The sequence below is a fragment of the Colletotrichum phormii genome (assembly GCF_030913505.1).
Source record: "Colletotrichum phormii strain CBS 102054 chromosome Unknown BDP81scaffold_17, whole genome shotgun sequence".
Taxonomy (NCBI): domain Eukaryota; kingdom Fungi; phylum Ascomycota; class Sordariomycetes; order Glomerellales; family Glomerellaceae; genus Colletotrichum; species Colletotrichum phormii.
In genome coordinates this window covers 759680-774642 of record NW_026851459.1, presented here as the reverse complement: position 1 = coordinate 774642, position 14963 = coordinate 759680, and the positions used below count along the sequence as shown (strand labels likewise).

At 57.4% G+C, this 14963-nt stretch overlaps 7 protein-coding genes and 1 non-coding gene across 8 annotated transcripts; 3 read left to right on the top strand and 5 right to left on the bottom strand.

The window, feature by feature from the left end:
• The first annotated feature begins 197 nt into the window (after nucleotides 1–197).
• On the top strand, nucleotides 198–2045 carry BDP81DRAFT_380050 (zinc carboxypeptidase). Its single transcript, XM_060586833.1, has 3 exons — nucleotides 198–1068; nucleotides 1126–1240; nucleotides 1295–2045. Exons 1-3 carry the CDS (start codon nucleotides 496–498, stop codon nucleotides 1936–1938), a joined length of 1332 nt encoding a protein of 443 aa, XP_060442323.1. The 5' UTR covers nucleotides 198–495; the 3' UTR covers nucleotides 1939–2045.
• A 357-nt stretch (nucleotides 2046–2402) lies between these two features.
• Nucleotides 2403–4181, bottom strand: BDP81DRAFT_326142 (pentatricopeptide repeat domain-containing protein; the record flags this gene model as incomplete). Its single annotated transcript, XM_060585037.1, has 1 exon — nucleotides 2403–4181. A coding segment is annotated over one exon (1779 nt), but the record flags the coding sequence as incomplete, so codon positions are not given.
• A 964-nt stretch (nucleotides 4182–5145) lies between these two features.
• BDP81DRAFT_380043 (glutathione S-transferase) lies at nucleotides 5146–6525 on the bottom strand. Its single transcript, XM_060586832.1, has 3 exons — nucleotides 6163–6525; nucleotides 5720–6105; nucleotides 5146–5668 (listed from the first exon to the last, which is right to left on the bottom strand). The coding sequence occupies exons 1-3, from the start codon at nucleotides 6201–6203 to the stop codon at nucleotides 5286–5288; spliced, it is 810 nt and encodes a 269-aa protein (XP_060442321.1). The 5' UTR covers nucleotides 6204–6525; the 3' UTR covers nucleotides 5146–5285.
• A 266-nt stretch (nucleotides 6526–6791) lies between these two features.
• BDP81DRAFT_t251 lies at nucleotides 6792–6872 on the bottom strand. Its single transcript has one exon. It is a non-coding gene; the product is annotated as a tRNA-Ser (tRNA).
• A 378-nt stretch (nucleotides 6873–7250) lies between these two features.
• BDP81DRAFT_397064 (uncharacterized protein) lies at nucleotides 7251–7730 on the top strand (the record flags this gene model as incomplete). Its single annotated transcript, XM_060588271.1, has 4 exons — nucleotides 7251–7269; nucleotides 7327–7362; nucleotides 7500–7615; nucleotides 7677–7730. 4 exons carry the CDS (start codon nucleotides 7251–7253, stop codon nucleotides 7728–7730), a joined length of 225 nt encoding a protein of 74 aa, XP_060442320.1.
• Nucleotides 7731–8045: 315 nt separating this feature from the next.
• On the bottom strand, nucleotides 8046–9205 carry BDP81DRAFT_354573 (Sin3 associated polypeptide p18-domain-containing protein; the record flags this gene model as incomplete). The annotated part of the gene is made up of 2 exons (XM_060586270.1): nucleotides 8817–9205; nucleotides 8046–8760 (listed from the first exon to the last, which is right to left on the bottom strand). Coding segments are annotated over exons 1-2 (789 nt in total), but the record flags the coding sequence as incomplete, so codon positions are not given.
• Nucleotides 9206–9590: 385 nt separating this feature from the next.
• BDP81DRAFT_463387 (uncharacterized protein) lies at nucleotides 9591–10710 on the top strand (the record flags this gene model as incomplete). Its single annotated transcript, XM_060594012.1, has 2 exons — nucleotides 9591–10322; nucleotides 10387–10710. 2 exons carry the CDS (start codon nucleotides 9591–9593, stop codon nucleotides 10708–10710), a joined length of 1056 nt encoding a protein of 351 aa, XP_060442318.1.
• A 1945-nt stretch (nucleotides 10711–12655) lies between these two features.
• BDP81DRAFT_326230 (26S proteasome subunit RPN7) lies at nucleotides 12656–14530 on the bottom strand (the record flags this gene model as incomplete). Its single annotated transcript, XM_060585045.1, has 5 exons — nucleotides 12656–12904; nucleotides 12967–13728; nucleotides 13777–14057; nucleotides 14239–14283; nucleotides 14437–14530. 5 exons carry the CDS (start codon nucleotides 14528–14530, stop codon nucleotides 12656–12658), a joined length of 1431 nt encoding a protein of 476 aa, XP_060442317.1.
• Between the last annotated feature and the right edge of the window lie 433 nt (nucleotides 14531–14963).

The window sequence follows — 14963 nt, the reverse complement described above, 5'->3', positions numbered from 1 at the left end:
TTGTTCACTCCTCTGGCTTCGTGAAAATGGACAACCCGGACCTTCCAGGTCTATCAACTTGACTCTCGGCTATCCTCGCAAGCCAAGACAACAAGGCCTAGCACCTACCGTTCTGGGTGTAGCCTCGCATCCCCGCGTATGACGTTGCAATTGAGTTTGCTAGACTCTCCTCAGCACGCCGAAAGGAATGGTTCACAGGATGTTTGTGAAAATACTACGCTGGCCCGCGAAACATCGAGACTCGAGAGCGTCATACAAGCATCTCGGTCTTGGCTTGCATAGTTATCAAAAGTCGACCCCTCACTTTTTGCCCTTTAGGTTCGCCGGGGCCAATATGAGAAATTGGCGCGATTGGCACGGCGAGGGAAGGAGAACGAAACCGTGTACAGATCCGCCAACGATGTCAGTATAAGAGCGTCAGATGCCAGTATGCTCGTGCTCGTCTGAACAGCGGACGATTGTCGGCGAAGTGACTGTGTTCAATACAAAGTCATCATGAAGTTCACAGCTATACTCGCGTTCATCACCCCGGCCATCGCCCTCGCCGGCAACGGTAAGATAACGACGCCCCAAGACGAAAAGGTCAACTACGACGGCTACCAGGTATATCGTGTACCAACAACCAATGCGCCACCAGGCCAACTCGTCCGCCTGCGCTCGTTCCCGTCCATTGACCTCCAGGGCTCCGTCGAAGTCGCGATCCCGCCCAGCGAGGTTGTACTACTCAAGTCTCTGGGACTGCTGGACGATGCGCAGCGTCTAGACAACGACCTCGGGCGGGCGATCAGGGCTGAGTCTGAGGCCGAAAAGAAGCCCGGCTTGACCAAGAGGGGCGAGCCGCCGGACCTGAGCTGGTTCGACTCGTACCACGCGTACGATGACCACGTACAGTACTGGAGGGATCTCCACGCTGCGTTTCCCGACAACTCGGAGTGGCTGGATATTGGTGCCTCGTATGAAGGCCGCAATATATTCGGGCTGCGGCTTTGGGGAGGCGAGGACACTGGGACCAAGCCCGTTGTCCTCTGGCATAGCACCGTTCATGCCAGGGAGTGGATTACGACAATGGTATGTGAGCCCGACCCAGACGCTTTTATCACTGAAGTTGTTAATGCCCGCGAGCAGACTGTCGAGTACTTGACCTACCAACTCATCGACGGGTACAAGTCTGGAGACCAAAACGTCACGGCCTTCTTCGACGCCTACGACTTTTACATTGTGCCCTTTCACAACCCCGACGGTGAGTTAAGAAGTCGTCCTACAGACCCCCATCCAAATCACTTACAAAACACAGGCTTCGTGTACAGCCAGACCACAAACCGCCTCTGGCGCAAGAACCGCCAGCCGCGCTCCAACACGACCTGCATCGGCACCGACGGCAACCGCAACTGGAATTTCCAGTGGGACTACCCCCTCGAGGACGGCAGCGTCTCCGCCGACCCGTGCGGCGAGACGTTCCGCGGCGCCGCGCCGGGCGACACGCCCGAGAACGTCGCCCTCTCGGCCCTCTCGCGGAAGCTAGCCGCTGCTGCTACTAACTCTACAGGAGGCGGCGGCATCAGACTCTTCATCGACTGGCACAGCTACTCGCAGCTGATCCTCCTCCCCTGGGGCTTCTCCTGCGAGCCCGACGTGCTTCCCCGGAACCTCCAGGCGCAGCGGGACGTTGGCGCGGGGTACGCCGCGACGATTGCGGCGACGAGCGGGGAGACTTACGAGGTCGGCCCTTCGTGCGAGATTCTGTACTATTCTACGGGATCCGCGAGGGATTTCCACCATGGGGCTTTGAATGCGACGTATTCGTGGAGCGTCGAGTTGCGGCCCAAGAGCGGTGGGAGCGGAGGGTCTGGTTTCATTCTGGCGCCCGAGTTTATTTTGCCTACGGCGAAGGAGCATTGGGAGGGGATCAAGTATGTGCTGGGTGTCGTTGGTAAGTAATGTGTAAGTGCCATGGACGGAGCGCTGCTAGGTAGACTACGTACGGCATGATTTAGTATGCTGGAGAAACACGCATCGCAGGGACGTTAGACCAGTATCGACTGCTATTGTCAATCTTGCTTTCTTCTCGTTACTTTGACTGATCTCCCAGTGATTCGATGACTACCATTGTATCGCATTGGCCTGCTTGTTCCTCCAAACAAATCCCCGAATGTATTGGCTCACTCAAATCAGGCGTTCAAGGGGTCGGGTTTCTAGATGCATAGTTCTATCACCTCTCGTTTGCGATGAGGACGAGCAGGCGGTAATACGCCAGAGGATTATCTCACGCCACAAAACTAGGAGCACGCCATGCTGGACACGCAGACGCATGGCTTGAGGAGCAATGTTATCTCCAAGTTGTTATACATCTATGATTTCTACTTGTACAATAAATAGTCGGCTAGGTACTCTACATATCTACTCTACGCCTCCTCCTGCCCAGGCAACAGGCGGTAATCATGAGCAAATGCCCAGAACCCATGCTTCGAGTAGCGACCCGCCTTATCCGCGGCCTGAGGCCTGGCCTGCTTGCGAACGGTGTCGACCAGCTTCTTGGCCCCCTCAAAGTCGTGCCTGTGAACCAGCGACCGCAGCAGGGGGTCGAGCAGCGGCAAGCCGGGCCAGATACCCCAATCATCAAGGTCGTAGACGACCTCGAGCGCGCTGTCGAGGTCCCCGGCGCGGTGGTAGTTCTTGATGACGCTCTCCCAGAATACACGGTCCGTCAGGGCCCGCGTGCGCGCGCGGCGGTCCGCGACGAGGGCGCGCAGCGAGTCGAGGTCGGGCCGGCTCCGGTTGACGTAGTACTCGACGAGCATGGTGCACATCTCGGTCGACGGGTGGAGGCGGGATACCCGGAGGTGGGAGAGCAGCGCGGCCACGGCGTGCTTGCCGCTGTCACCCGCCCGGACGAGGACGTGGAGCATCTTGCCAAAGGACTCCTGGTTGGGCTCGATGCCGCAGGCGGCCATCTCGGAAAACACCCTGTCCATCGTCTCCCGCTGCTCCTGCGGCGTCTGGTCTGGCAGGTCGCTGAGGGCCGCCTCCATAATGACGGTAAAGGTGGCTCCGTCCGGCGTGATGCCCGCCGTCTTCATGCTGGCGAGAATCCGGTCCGCTTCCTCGTGGGCCCCCTTTTTGAGCATGCGTGATAGGAGCATGTTGTAGGTGTAAATGTCGGGCTTGATGCCCTTTTCGGTCGCCCAGTCCAGTACGGTGCGGATCACCTCCATGTTATCGCGCCGGAGCAAGCCGGAAATGGCCGAGTTCACGTTTGAGATGCCCGGTTCGACGGCCTTGCCTTGCGTGCCGTTCTTCACTGCCATGTTCCACAATCTATCCATCTCCTTGAGGGCACCCAGACCGTCGTGTTCGCCGCCCAAAAGGCCGAGTGCGGAGATTCTGCTCGACCAGATCTGCTGGTCCAGCTTGACTCCTGCATTTGTGATGAATTTCCACAGGTTCTCAATCGGCTCAAGCCGTCTGGCCTCTTTCCAGCCACTCATCATTGACGTGTACGTCCTGACTGTCGGAGCCATGCCTAGCGTCTTCATGTACGCCAATATCTCCTCCGTCAGCTTGGAAAAGCTTGCCCCCAGCCCGTACTTGCTACACGTGAGGAACAGGATATAATCGAAAAGGTCCGGAGAGCTCTGTAGTCTCAGAGTTCTGTCCTTGTCGTTGGCCGGGTTGATCAGGTCTCTCCAGGCCTGCTGGATGGCCGCAGTGTCGTTTGCGCGAAAGACGGTCTCGAATCGTCGGTGCCACAGGGCATAGGAGAATCGCACCGCCGACTTGGCTTGGTCGGGTTTGCCTGTAGATACGGTATCCAGCTCTTTCCACGTTCCGGGAGCCACGCGCGTCACCCTCCAATCCGCCCGGGGTTGGACATAACTCCAGACTTCAGCGTGGTCGCGGAAGAGCTCCTGCAACATGTCTTTATCGAATTGCTTGACAATGCGGTCCAGCGCTTCCAACAGCGGGTGTGCCTCTACCCTGGCCTTGGTAATCATATGCTTGGACTCAGACAGCAATACATATGTGGCTACAAGGGCTGGTCCAAGGCCTGACGTTTCGTTGGCTGCAAAGAAGGGAAAGAGAGCGCGGAGGAGTTTGTCGGGTCTCTCGGTCCCCAGCAAGTCCCGCCGTGACGTGAGCCAAAACACGGGATCCGATTCTAGGCCGCTGTCTGCACGCTTCAAGCCCGAAAAGTGTTTCCAGCATTCCACCAGATCCTCCAGCAGCCGGTCCTCCACAGGCTGGTTCTCCGGGTCCGCTCGAGTTGAGATGATGGCTCGCAAGAGGCCATTGATGAGTTCCAGTCGCTTCACAACCCTCTTGTTATTTATATGAGTATACAACTTGCATATGTCTACAGTTTGGGGGAGGTCTGTGGCCTCTATCGTCGCAAACTTGATCTTTGTGATTTGTTGTATTGCTTGGCTGGCTATGGTTGTGGTAACCTGGGGCAGATAGACACCCGAATTTTGCGCAGCTACCAGAAGCTTTGTGGTTATGAATGTGTATGCCTGTGTCGCAAACTCCAAGTCGGAGATCTTTTCTTTCTGTCTCTGCTGCAACAGTTGGCTGAGCTCGTCGGTAAGCGAGTAGAGCTGGTTGACGCCTGGACCGGGGCTCGGAGTCGCCGGCGCGGGCTCCTTGCTGACGGTCTCTTCAAACAGATCCAGCACTCTCTGTCTCGCAGTCTCGTTGCCGCCGCCCTTGGGCTTCCTCGTGGGTGGTCGTGGCGCTTTTGGTTTTGGGGTTCGGGATGGCTGGTCCACAGCGGCGGACGGGAAGCTTGTCGTCGAGTTCGATCGGACCGCGCCGATTGTCGCCGCGCCGGCCAGAAGCCTCGAACGGCATTGAGCGCATACCGTCCTCGAGGCGAGCATGGCGTTTGTCTGGCCCTCGGGTGCGTTGGCGGGTTGAATTGGTTTGCGACTGTGAAGTTGCGAAAAGAAAAAAAAGCCTACGTCGGGGCGTCACTGGAAAAGCTACCGACAGCGGGAGGAACGCACGCCGATTTAGCGGCCCGGAACCCCTGCCGTTGGTCCCTGCGGTAGCGCTCCATTAGACAAGCTTGGGCCACTCATTCCCACATATGAGCTCTGGGACGAAACCGTGATGATGAACCTTGCGAGGCGCTGTTGAGTTACATCAGATGTTTATTCATATTTAATGAGACGTACCCAGTAGTATGTCATGCGCAAATTGGATACGATGCTTCAATACAAGTCAAAGTCAATTTAGTAAAGTGGTATATCTTCCTAGTCCCCCGAACCCAATTCATCAAACGTCACGTTTTACATCTTAGAGATTGTGGCCTCGAACTTGCCGTCAATCTCGCGAATCTTCTGCGCCGACCTCTCGTACCCGGGCTCCTTCTTGAGTCTCTCAATGTACTCAAACACACGGGGGTGCGCCGCCTTGGCGGAGCCGCCGGGCCAGCTCCCCAGGCCGTCGAAGCGGGGCTGCGCGGCGATGAGCGCGAAGCTGAGGAGGATGTCGGCGGCCGAGAGGTGCTCGCCGCAAATGTACTTGCCGCCGTTGGGCGACGTCTCGAGCATCTGGTCAATCATGGCCATGTGCTTCTTGGCGTTGGGGAAGACCATCATGCTGTAGATCCGGTTCGCCACCACCGAGGTGATGGGCCGGACGAGGAAGGGCACGTTGTCGGATTTCAGGGCTGCAGAGTGTGAGCGAGTAGTTTGCGTTAAAGAACCGAAGTGAGACTCACCTCCTATGACCAGAGACAGAGTGAGGACCGGGAGCAGACTGCCCTCAATGTAGTGGAGCAGGTACTGGCACCTCGAGTACTCCTCAGTCTCGCCGCCAATCTTGCCCTCCTGGCCGTCCTTCCACTTCTTGGGAATGAGGTTGGTGTTCTGGCCAAAGTGCTCGCACAGGTACTGCGTCATGTAGCCGCTCTCGGCCAGCTTGATGGACTCGCCAGAGCCGGTCGGGAAAATCTCAATTACGGGCGACTTGCCCAGGGGGTGGACCTTCGTCAGCTCGGGAGGCGCCAAGAGCGTCTGCTTATTCCTGTGGAACACTTCGATTTCGTAGTCAATCTTGAGCTCTTCGAGAAGCCACAGGATGTTCTGGGCTCTCGACTGCTCCAGCCTGATGGATTGGTGAGCTTGGAATACAGAGCTTGAGTGAGACCTGGACTCGACTTACCAGTAGAGCTTCACCTTGGGCTTCTGTTCGCTTGCCGCCATATTGACAGAATGGTCTGTTTTCTTACTGATGAAATCTCAATTAAACGGTTCACTGAGTCTGGATCAACACCACAACATGAGCCTGAACAGCAGCGATTCGACCTGATAAAGTTTCGAGGTCTCGTCCCTCATTATATACGCCACTAGCTCATCGGAAGGTAAAGGGCCCGGCCCCACCGAGCTCACCTTCAGGTGTTTCCCAAAACAAAAAGCACTTGGACCGTCGCCTGTCACAGGAACACAGCATGCGCAGCACGCAGCGGGCAGCCATTTTACAGCGTAGAACGACGAGGATAGTGCTCCACACTTTAGGCTTGCCTCGGCATCCAGCCAGAATTTCTCTAGTCGCCGGATAGACTGTACGTCGAGTCGGAGAGACTGTTGGCTCCGAATTGCATACCACATTGAGTCGCCGATCTATCGTTGTTCGGTCAGGTTTGCAGTAGAGGTCATGTCTACTGAGGCGTGTTGGATCGTATCTCTACAACCACTACGATTATCGGGTACAGTCGCAGGGTGCAATTGAAAAGCCATGCCGCTGAGTCTAAAAGACAGGCGAGTAGAAGGCAAAAATTGCAAAAAGTTAAGCGTCAACGACAGGATTCGAACCTGCGCGACCGAAGCCACAGCCTTAGCAGGGCTGCCCATTAACCACTCTGGCACGTTGACTTGTGTTTCTTATGTAAGGCCAAGGTCTTGTGTACTGAAGAAGCGCGCGTGGGGCACTCTGCTCGACCCCAAGCCCAGCAGTGTTGAGCGGGCGCAGGACACTGTGGCAGAAAGAGGTATCAGCAACACAGCGCACAGTGCGTGACCGTTCAGTCTGGCTAATGCGTGCCGCTTGATTGGTTGATGCCTGACGGTCGAGGCAGAAGACCATTACCTAAGCACTCAATTCCCAAGACTCGCGATCCATTGTGCCATCACGGAGCTTCACGTTGACGAGCGAAGCAGCAATTGCCCCTCGGAACCCCGCAAACCCTCGTCGGCCGACCGAATCAATTTCTTTCTGATTCACCTTCGAAACGGCCCTGATCATCAATCAAGATGGCAGGCCACCACCACAGTGAGTGCCCCAATTGACGCCGAAAATACGACCAGAACGCTAATTCGATCAAACTAGAGCTGGCCCTTGACCCGGCCCTGGTCAAGTTGGGACGTACGTAGACCGTTTCCCTTTCCACCGAACCGCCGAGTACGATGCGAGAAGATCCGTTCGCCGCGCGATTGGACTGCCGTGGGCGTGGGGAGACAATGGAGAGGAGCGAGAGGGCTGACTTTAGAGCAACCCAACAGACATGCAGAGCAACAGACACATCTTCTTCCGCTGGACCCCGAGAACCGCCCGCGTCACCTTTATGTACGCCGTCTTTGTGCCGTTTGTCGTCGGCTACATTGGCTACAAGACCGACGTGAGTCCCTTCTTGTGACCCCTTCGGAACGCCGGAAGTACACATACTGACCGGTTTACAGGGCCTCTGGGACCTTCGGGCGAAGCGCAAGGGCGACTTGGTTTACGAGCGATAGACGGGGCACGATATCGAGGGGAATATTGTGTAGATAGGTCCGGAACTGTGGCCCGGAGTAGAGGAATGGAACATCGAACAAGTACTTTTCTCAAGTGCAACATGACGATCGCAGGATGTTTGCACTGCTTTCAATGCAGTCGCAGATCCCACCCAATTTTTTTGAAGCAAGCAGACGTGAACCCCACGACGCTTTCAAGTGACCATAACGCCGCCTGGTATACCCTCCAAACGAGCCATAACGCCGTGCCAAATCACAAACCCCCGTCACCCGGGAACACAACTGCAAGTCGAATCACCACCTGTCGGGTCGTCTACCTCTACCACGAGACCGGTCCGGTGGGTCATCAGGCAGCCTCTCGCCCCTCCGCCACTCTCCCTCGGGGAACCCACCGTCTCCGAACCCAGAGCGCCGGCGGTCTCTATCCCAGCTCTGCCGTCCCCCGAACCCAGCGTCCCGACGCGACCCCTGCGACGGCGGACCGCCCATCGGGCCTCTCGCACCGCCAAACTGCCCCGCCGCCCTATCGTTCCGCGCAGTCAAGGCCGGCGCCACCGAGCCGTCCGGCAGCGGCGGCAGTATAGCGCACGAGACGTAGTCCCCGACCACGAAATTGACCTCCTTAAGCGTCTTGTCCTTGGCCGAGTCAGCGTCGTCGGGTTGTTGGGCGCCGCCGCCGGCAGTAGCAGCGCCAGACATGTCAACATCGTCTACCCCCTCCTCCCCCTCGCCGTCGGCAGCCAGGAGCGCATCCGCCGTGCCGTCCCCGAGCACCACGCTCCCCAGGTCCTTGACCATGAACCGTGGCCCCTGCGCTTGTCCGTGGTGATGGTGCCCTCCCGCGTTGGCTGCCGCATTGCGGGTGTCGGGGTAGATGAGGCGGAAGGCGAGCCTCGTGCCCACGCAAGGGCTCGGTAGCAGCGCCGGGTCTTCAGCTGTGATGAGCTCGGCGAGCTCGTCTAGGGAACAGTCGGGCCATGTGTAGAGTGACAGGAAGGGTGGAAGGCTCCTCGAAGTGAACTCGTCTGTTCTATAGGTCTGTTAGCATGAGGAAATAGCACCAGGCATCATGGAGACCTGACATACCTGTGAAATGACCCATTCTTATAGAAAAGCTGCAGAAGGAATGGCGTAGTATCCTCCCGCTGATGGGAAGCCATGCCGACGACCGCCAGGTACAGCCAACCTGAGCTTCGACGTGAAGAAGAGACGACGTCGGGGAGTACGTATACGTATACTCGATTGTGTGGAGTATTGGTAGTGAAAACAAGCTCGATGGTTCCTTTTTGACAAGCTCCAGGCCCCAGGTCCCCTTGCGACGAACAGGTACAAACAAGCACCGTTTTAGGACCCCAAAAAAGGGAATCAAACGGGGGGGTTCAAAAAAGAGGAGGGAAGGGAAGAGCGGGAACTAGTTCAAAACTGCTGCAGTTGCCGCGTGCGTTTGTGTGTGAGAGAAGAGCGTAAGGAGTACGTATTTGCGGTGTGGTGTGCGTGGACGAAGAGGTGCGGGCGTGCGTCCCTCCCGACTGGAGTCAAGGTCGTAGGCGAGTGAGGCTGTGCAAGTTAAGCGCGATCTTCCAAAGCATCCATGCATGGATCGTCCACCACACGCAGGGCGCCGTTCCCGAAAAAACTAAGCTTTTTTCTAATTGTCAATCCGGCAACGCTTTATCCGGTTTTCTCCCGTTCTCGTTTGACGACATCTCACCGACGTGGAGGCGAGTTCTGCTGTGGAAAACACACACGACGGGGGAAGACTGGCGATACCCACGACCGAACGGACCCACCCGAGACACACGAGACACCGACCATAGTGTACCCCCCGACCGACGACAGCGATAGCGAACCGACGCCAAGATGGATTTTGCAGCCCTCATGTCCAAGGAGCTGGACAAGTCCAAGAAACCCACTTCCACAGCAGCAGCAGCCTCCTCGAAATACATCAAACGAGCCGACGTCGAAGCGAAGCGCAGGGAGGACTACCTCGCAGAACAAGCCCGCGTCGAGGCCGAGCGGGAAGCCAAAGCCGCCGCAAAACGCAAGCGCGATGAAGACGACGCGGCAGAGAACAAGATCCGCGAGGAGAAGCGACAGAAGCTGGCCGAGGAGTCACGGCGGCGGCGCGAGGAGAAGGAAGCCGAGGAGGAACGCGCGCGGCGGAAACGGCTGGGCTTGCCCGAGCTCGTCAAATCCACCGCTGAAGACGACGACGATGTCGCCGTCGAAGAGGGCATGGAGGATATCCCCGACGGACAGCTCGCCGAGAAGCTGCGCGCGCTGGGCGAGCCAGCGACGCTCTTTGGCGAGGGCCACGGCGCGAGGCTGAGGCGGTACAGGCGGCTCACGACGGTGGTGACAAAGGGACCCATCCCAACGACGCTGCAGCTCGTGGAGGAGAAGGACATGAAGGTGGACGCGGCGGTGCCCAAGGACAAGGAGGGCCGGCGGTGGCTGTTCCGACAGCTGGCCTCCTACTTCACCATGGTCTTGACCGAGTACGAAAAGGCAATGGAGGCGGAGCGGCGCGACACGACGGCCAGCAAGACGGCGTACAGCGCCATGGTGCAGAGTCGCGAGAACCTCAAGCCGGTATGCAACCATGCCTCTCTCTATCTACAACTGACTGTCTTCAAAACGTGCTAACTATGTACAGCTCTTTCGCAAATTCGAAAAGTACGACCTCGACGACGACCTCCTCGCGCCCATTATCGAAATTGTTAAGGCCGCACAGGAGCGCCGCTACGTCGACGCAAACGACGGCTACCTCCGCCTCTCTATCGGCAAGGCCGCCTGGCCCATTGGCGTCACCATGGTCGGCATCCACGAGCGCAGCGCCCGCGAGAAGCTGCACGACGGCGAGCGCGGGCACGTCATGGGCGACGAGGTCACGCGCAAGTACCTGCAGAGCATTAAGCGCCTCCTCACCTTTGCGCAGGTCCGCTGGCCGCCCACCGACGTCCGGCAGTTGATGGGATGATTTACGAATTACTGTGTGTATTGTCGGTGGATTACGAATACATCACGATCGCCGAGTCGCTCCGCCGTGTCCATTACGCCTTGCTATCTAGTCCCCGAGGGACCGCATGATGAAGGGTGGCCCAGATGGAGAGACCGAGACGGCACGAGAAGGGGGAAAAACTCTTTTCGAGACTCCTGGGCGTGTCCCGGATCGCCAATCCGGATGGAACTCGAACGGTGGTTGAGGGTGGGACACAGAAACTGGGCAAAGTCGCATGTCATGCCGCCCCCCTTCTCACCCCCTTACTGCTACATCCTTTCCCCCTTCTCTTGTCACTTCTGGAGACCCGAACAAAACATCATACCCATTGTACTATCTTGCTCATACAGCCTGTCTTTTTTTTTTCTCATTTCTAGCGGATGTATTTTACTCCCGGGTCAGCGCTTCGACACGGGGAGCACAATTCCACCACACGGATGATACCTCGGAGACACACAGAGAGAGGGGGGGCTAATAATCGTCAGGAAGGCGAAAGCGAAGCGCGATTGTGGACATGCTCGGTGCCCTGTGCCTGGTGTGGATGATGGATCCCCATGCATCATTGACGATGGAGGACTAGGTAGGAGCCCAGCCTAGGAGGGGCCGGGGGGTAGGAAGAACAGGGGAACTGCTTGAGAACAAAAACCTACGGACTGCCTGATGCAGGCTAGGTAGAACCGCCGTAGGAGGGAGCAGAAAATCAAAAATACCCACCATAAAGGAAAAAAAGTGAACCAAATGTACTTTTATCACACACCCCTCCCTCCAGGGATTTGGAGCAAGGTCTCCAAAGCACCCCTGTCTGATGAATGTGGTCTTTGCGTGAGAAGCGCCGCTTGGCCCCCCCCCCCCCCCCCTTCTCTCTTCCTCGGCTGGAGCCCCATCTTGTAGACTCACCGGCTCTTATTTGCGGTACTCTCTCTCTCTTCGCCGTGAGGAGGGTAGACAAAAGGGGAATTATCCGTCTTAACGAACGGAAATGTTGCCCAGTTGCCTCGGTGGAAAAGATTGCGACCCCCAGATGATCATCGCACATTCTTTTTATAAACACCTCAAAAGAAGGCTTCTGCTAGTCTGTATCTGCATCCGTACTTTATTATCCTTTGAGGGGGGTGGGGACTGGCGAAGGTAAGGTAGGCGAGGAACCGACTGGCACTGTGCAGGCAAACACTTTTTGCCAAGACCCCGAGGCGATATAAGGGTCGGGTATCGTTCATAAATCCGTCGGCAGGGTAAGCTTAACTTTCTGCGTTAGGCCCGAAAAGAACATTAACCAGTATCTGTAGGGTAGGGACTGGACCAGTAGACGGATTGGCCACAGTTCGGGCGAAAGCGCAATCAGGTGGGCTGCATAAACGATTACAATGGGCGAGAAGTTGCATTATTCCGGGCCGTTCCCAAGCACAAAAGCAACGCTTTCAATCGACGGAAAACCATTTTCTCTTGACACATTTCTATGCCTGCTGCGTAAGCCTCATTCTATCGGCCCCGGGGATCCCGCGATCAACACCGCCGCCGCCTGTTCCTTTAGCCGCTCCACCGTCCCAGCCGCTGCGTGAAGCTCCATGCCCGATCCCAGTGGCTAATGACATGCCTAGCACAAAAGTGCCATGACGTCTGAATGATCCCACGGCACAAGAGACGTGTTGGCAGGCGTACGTATGCTTTTTGTTCGAGATAACCAATGACCTGTCGCGAGACCGCCCAGTCTGCAGCTATGCATTGGCAGTCGACCACCCGAATATTTTAGGCTTTTGCGACTACGGCGCCAAGGTGGATCACCAAAAGTGCCCCGGTTGTCAGCATTCCAGTTGCAGGCCCGCGGCGTGCTGCAGCTTCTCTCGCGTCCGACCCACGGACAAGGACAACCACTCGGCCGGTATCACCGTCACCGCGCGGCGCGGCCGTCGCATCGAAGGGGCCATCAGCTCATGTTGTCGCCGCCCCCGCCGCCGGCCACCGTCGGCCGGTTCGACTGCTCAAACCAGAGCTCATCAATGCCCTGCGCACCGGCATGGGCATTACCCTTGCGGATATTCTTGACCTCCATATCCGCCGCAATGATGCTCATACGCCGGATCCGCTCCGTGGCGTCCCGCTCGTAGGCATCAATCGTGTCGAGGACCATCCTTTGCAACGTTGCTCGGGGGTTCGGAGACACGGCGACCAACGTCTTGTGGCTCGTGCGTCAGCATACCGTGCGATTTGACACGTTCGGGGGCCGCGGATACTCACCTTGTCAATTGTGTTGATGCGGGCCTGCAAAACCCCGCTCCGGATCATGGCGACGAGCTCGTCAATGAGTGGCTTGCCAGGAACGGCAAATGCGTCTTCGAGGCTGCTCAAGGTGACGCAGGAGAAGGGGATGAAGTACTGCACTATACACTTGCTCCGGATCTGCGAGTAGAGCGTCGGGACGTGCTTCTGGAGGTAGATGTCGAGGAGGTAGTCTGCGCGATACGCCTCGAGGATGGCCAGGCACGCCGAGTAGCGGCCATTCACAAAGAGCGAAATGGCCTTGCGGATGTGGGGTTCCAGCTCCAAAAACGTTCTAAAGTTTTGGTTGTCGAGGACACGAGCCTGGAGCTCCTTCCGGTCCATGGTTGCCAGAGCCAGGAGGCCACCGTACACTGCCACATCGTTGGGGCTCGCGATATTGCTGTAGTCCACTCCCTCTTTGCCGGCATCCGTCTGCAGGAAGCTTTTGGCCGCCTCGTCAAACTTCTCGAGCCCCATGAGGGCGATGCCCTGGACGATCTTGACGTAGGGTTGCAAGCCCTTTTCCTCGTCACCGTTCTGGACACCGGTGATCTTGCTCAGGTTGGCAATGACCATGGGCCACTCTCGACGCTGCAGAGTCACATTGACGAGGTGCTTGCCGACGTCGATAATGTGCTTGGATGTGCTCACGTCTGGGCGCATCCGGCTGTAGGCCTCGCCAGCGTTGTTAAGGTCGCCGATGCTCTCAAAATGACGGCCCAGGTCCTCGTTGCCCATCTACCCTCAGTTAGCCTTGGGACGCGTACATGGCAAGGTTGGACGGACCCGAATGCTCTCCTTGATCAGGTTCATCTTATAGCCCTTCAACTCGCTCTCAAGGGCGTGCGTTTTGGCATTGTTGGCCCTATCCGTGAGCTCGATCCATGATGAGTCGAATGTGGCTTCTGGCTCTGAGGGAGCGGCGATGTGAATCAACTCAAAGACATCGCGGTAACGCTGCGTATCTTGGCCCTTCTTCGCTTCGGCAACTGCAGCCTTCAGGGCGTCGACACAGAGGGGCACGCATGTCCGGCCGATGAGGAAGAGACGTTCAAAGCGGGTACGGCCTGTGGCAGTGGTGAGAAGCAGTTCCCCCCTGGAGGCGGCGGAGCCTTGGCACGCGGGCAAAAGGGGGCGGAGACGCGGGGAGGCTGAGCGCGCGTGCGGGCAGTGGCACTGCGGCGACGGCAGCAGGGCGCAGTCTACGAGAAACAAGGTTGAGACGGGCTGCGGTAGGAAACATCGTACCTGTGTAGTTCTGGATGTACAGATCTAGATCTAGCTTTGGGGTATCTGGAGAGTGACAGCGGCGTTAGCAAGGACGCGCGTCTTGGCACTGACTTCCTATTCGAGACGGATCGGATAGGTCCGTTTCGGTGTAGGGAGAGACAGCGAGGTGAGGTGAGAGAGAGGGAGGCGGCTCAGCTTGGACGGACGGAGACGCACCTCTGACAATGACACCTCCCTGATCGTCCATCTGGGTGAAGAAGGTGAGCAGGGCGTTGGAGTCGACGTTGGCGTTTGCGCTAGCGGCAGCCATGATGGAGATTGCGATATCGTATCAGGCGACTCGAGTTTGATGGAGCCGTGCGAGATGCGCCAAATCTCGAAATAAGTCAGCAGGGGCCCAGCCGTGAATGAAGAATATGAGGTATTAGGCGACACGGCGTATGGAGTACGGGGATGTGTGCCGGGCGGGTGAGCGAGGTGCGGTGGCCGATGTCACCGATGGCAGGTTAAAGTTGGCCTAAAAAGGGATTGGGGGTGGATGTGGTTGTGAATGGTGGAATGCGTGGATTATCGGGAATGAGGGGCTTTCTGGTCTGACTGGCCGGGACTCTCAGGTCAGGGTCGAGGTGTTTGGAGTCGTTGGGCCGTTCGTTGGACGGGGCGCCAGTGACATTTGGGGGAGAGGGGCCGGTGCCTGTTTGCAAGGTACCAGGCGGGAAGGAAGGGAAGCTCGTGGAAAGTGA

Excerpts from the sequence above, each read along its gene's own strand:
- BDP81DRAFT_380050 (XM_060586833.1), top strand. The coding sequence starts at position 496 with ATGAAGTTCACAGCTATACTCGCGTTCATCACCCCGGCCATCGCCCTC. Across the intron at positions 1,069-1,125 it reads GGGAGTGGATTACGACAATG|ACTGTCGAGTACTTGACCTA; the intron begins GTATGTGAGCCC and ends GCCCGCGAGCAG. Across the intron at positions 1,241-1,294 it reads GCCCTTTCACAACCCCGACG|GCTTCGTGTACAGCCAGACC; the intron begins GTGAGTTAAGAA and ends TACAAAACACAG.
- BDP81DRAFT_380043 (XM_060586832.1), bottom strand. The coding sequence starts at position 6,203 with ATGGCGGCAAGCGAACAGAAGCCCAAGGTGAAGCTCTACTG. Across the intron at positions 6,106-6,162 it reads CCCAAGGTGAAGCTCTACTG|GCTGGAGCAGTCGAGAGCCC; the intron begins GTAAGTCGAGTC and ends CCAATCCATCAG. Across the intron at positions 5,669-5,719 it reads TCTGTCTCTGGTCATAGGAG|CCCTGAAATCCGACAACGTG; the intron begins GTGAGTCTCACT and ends CACACTCTGCAG.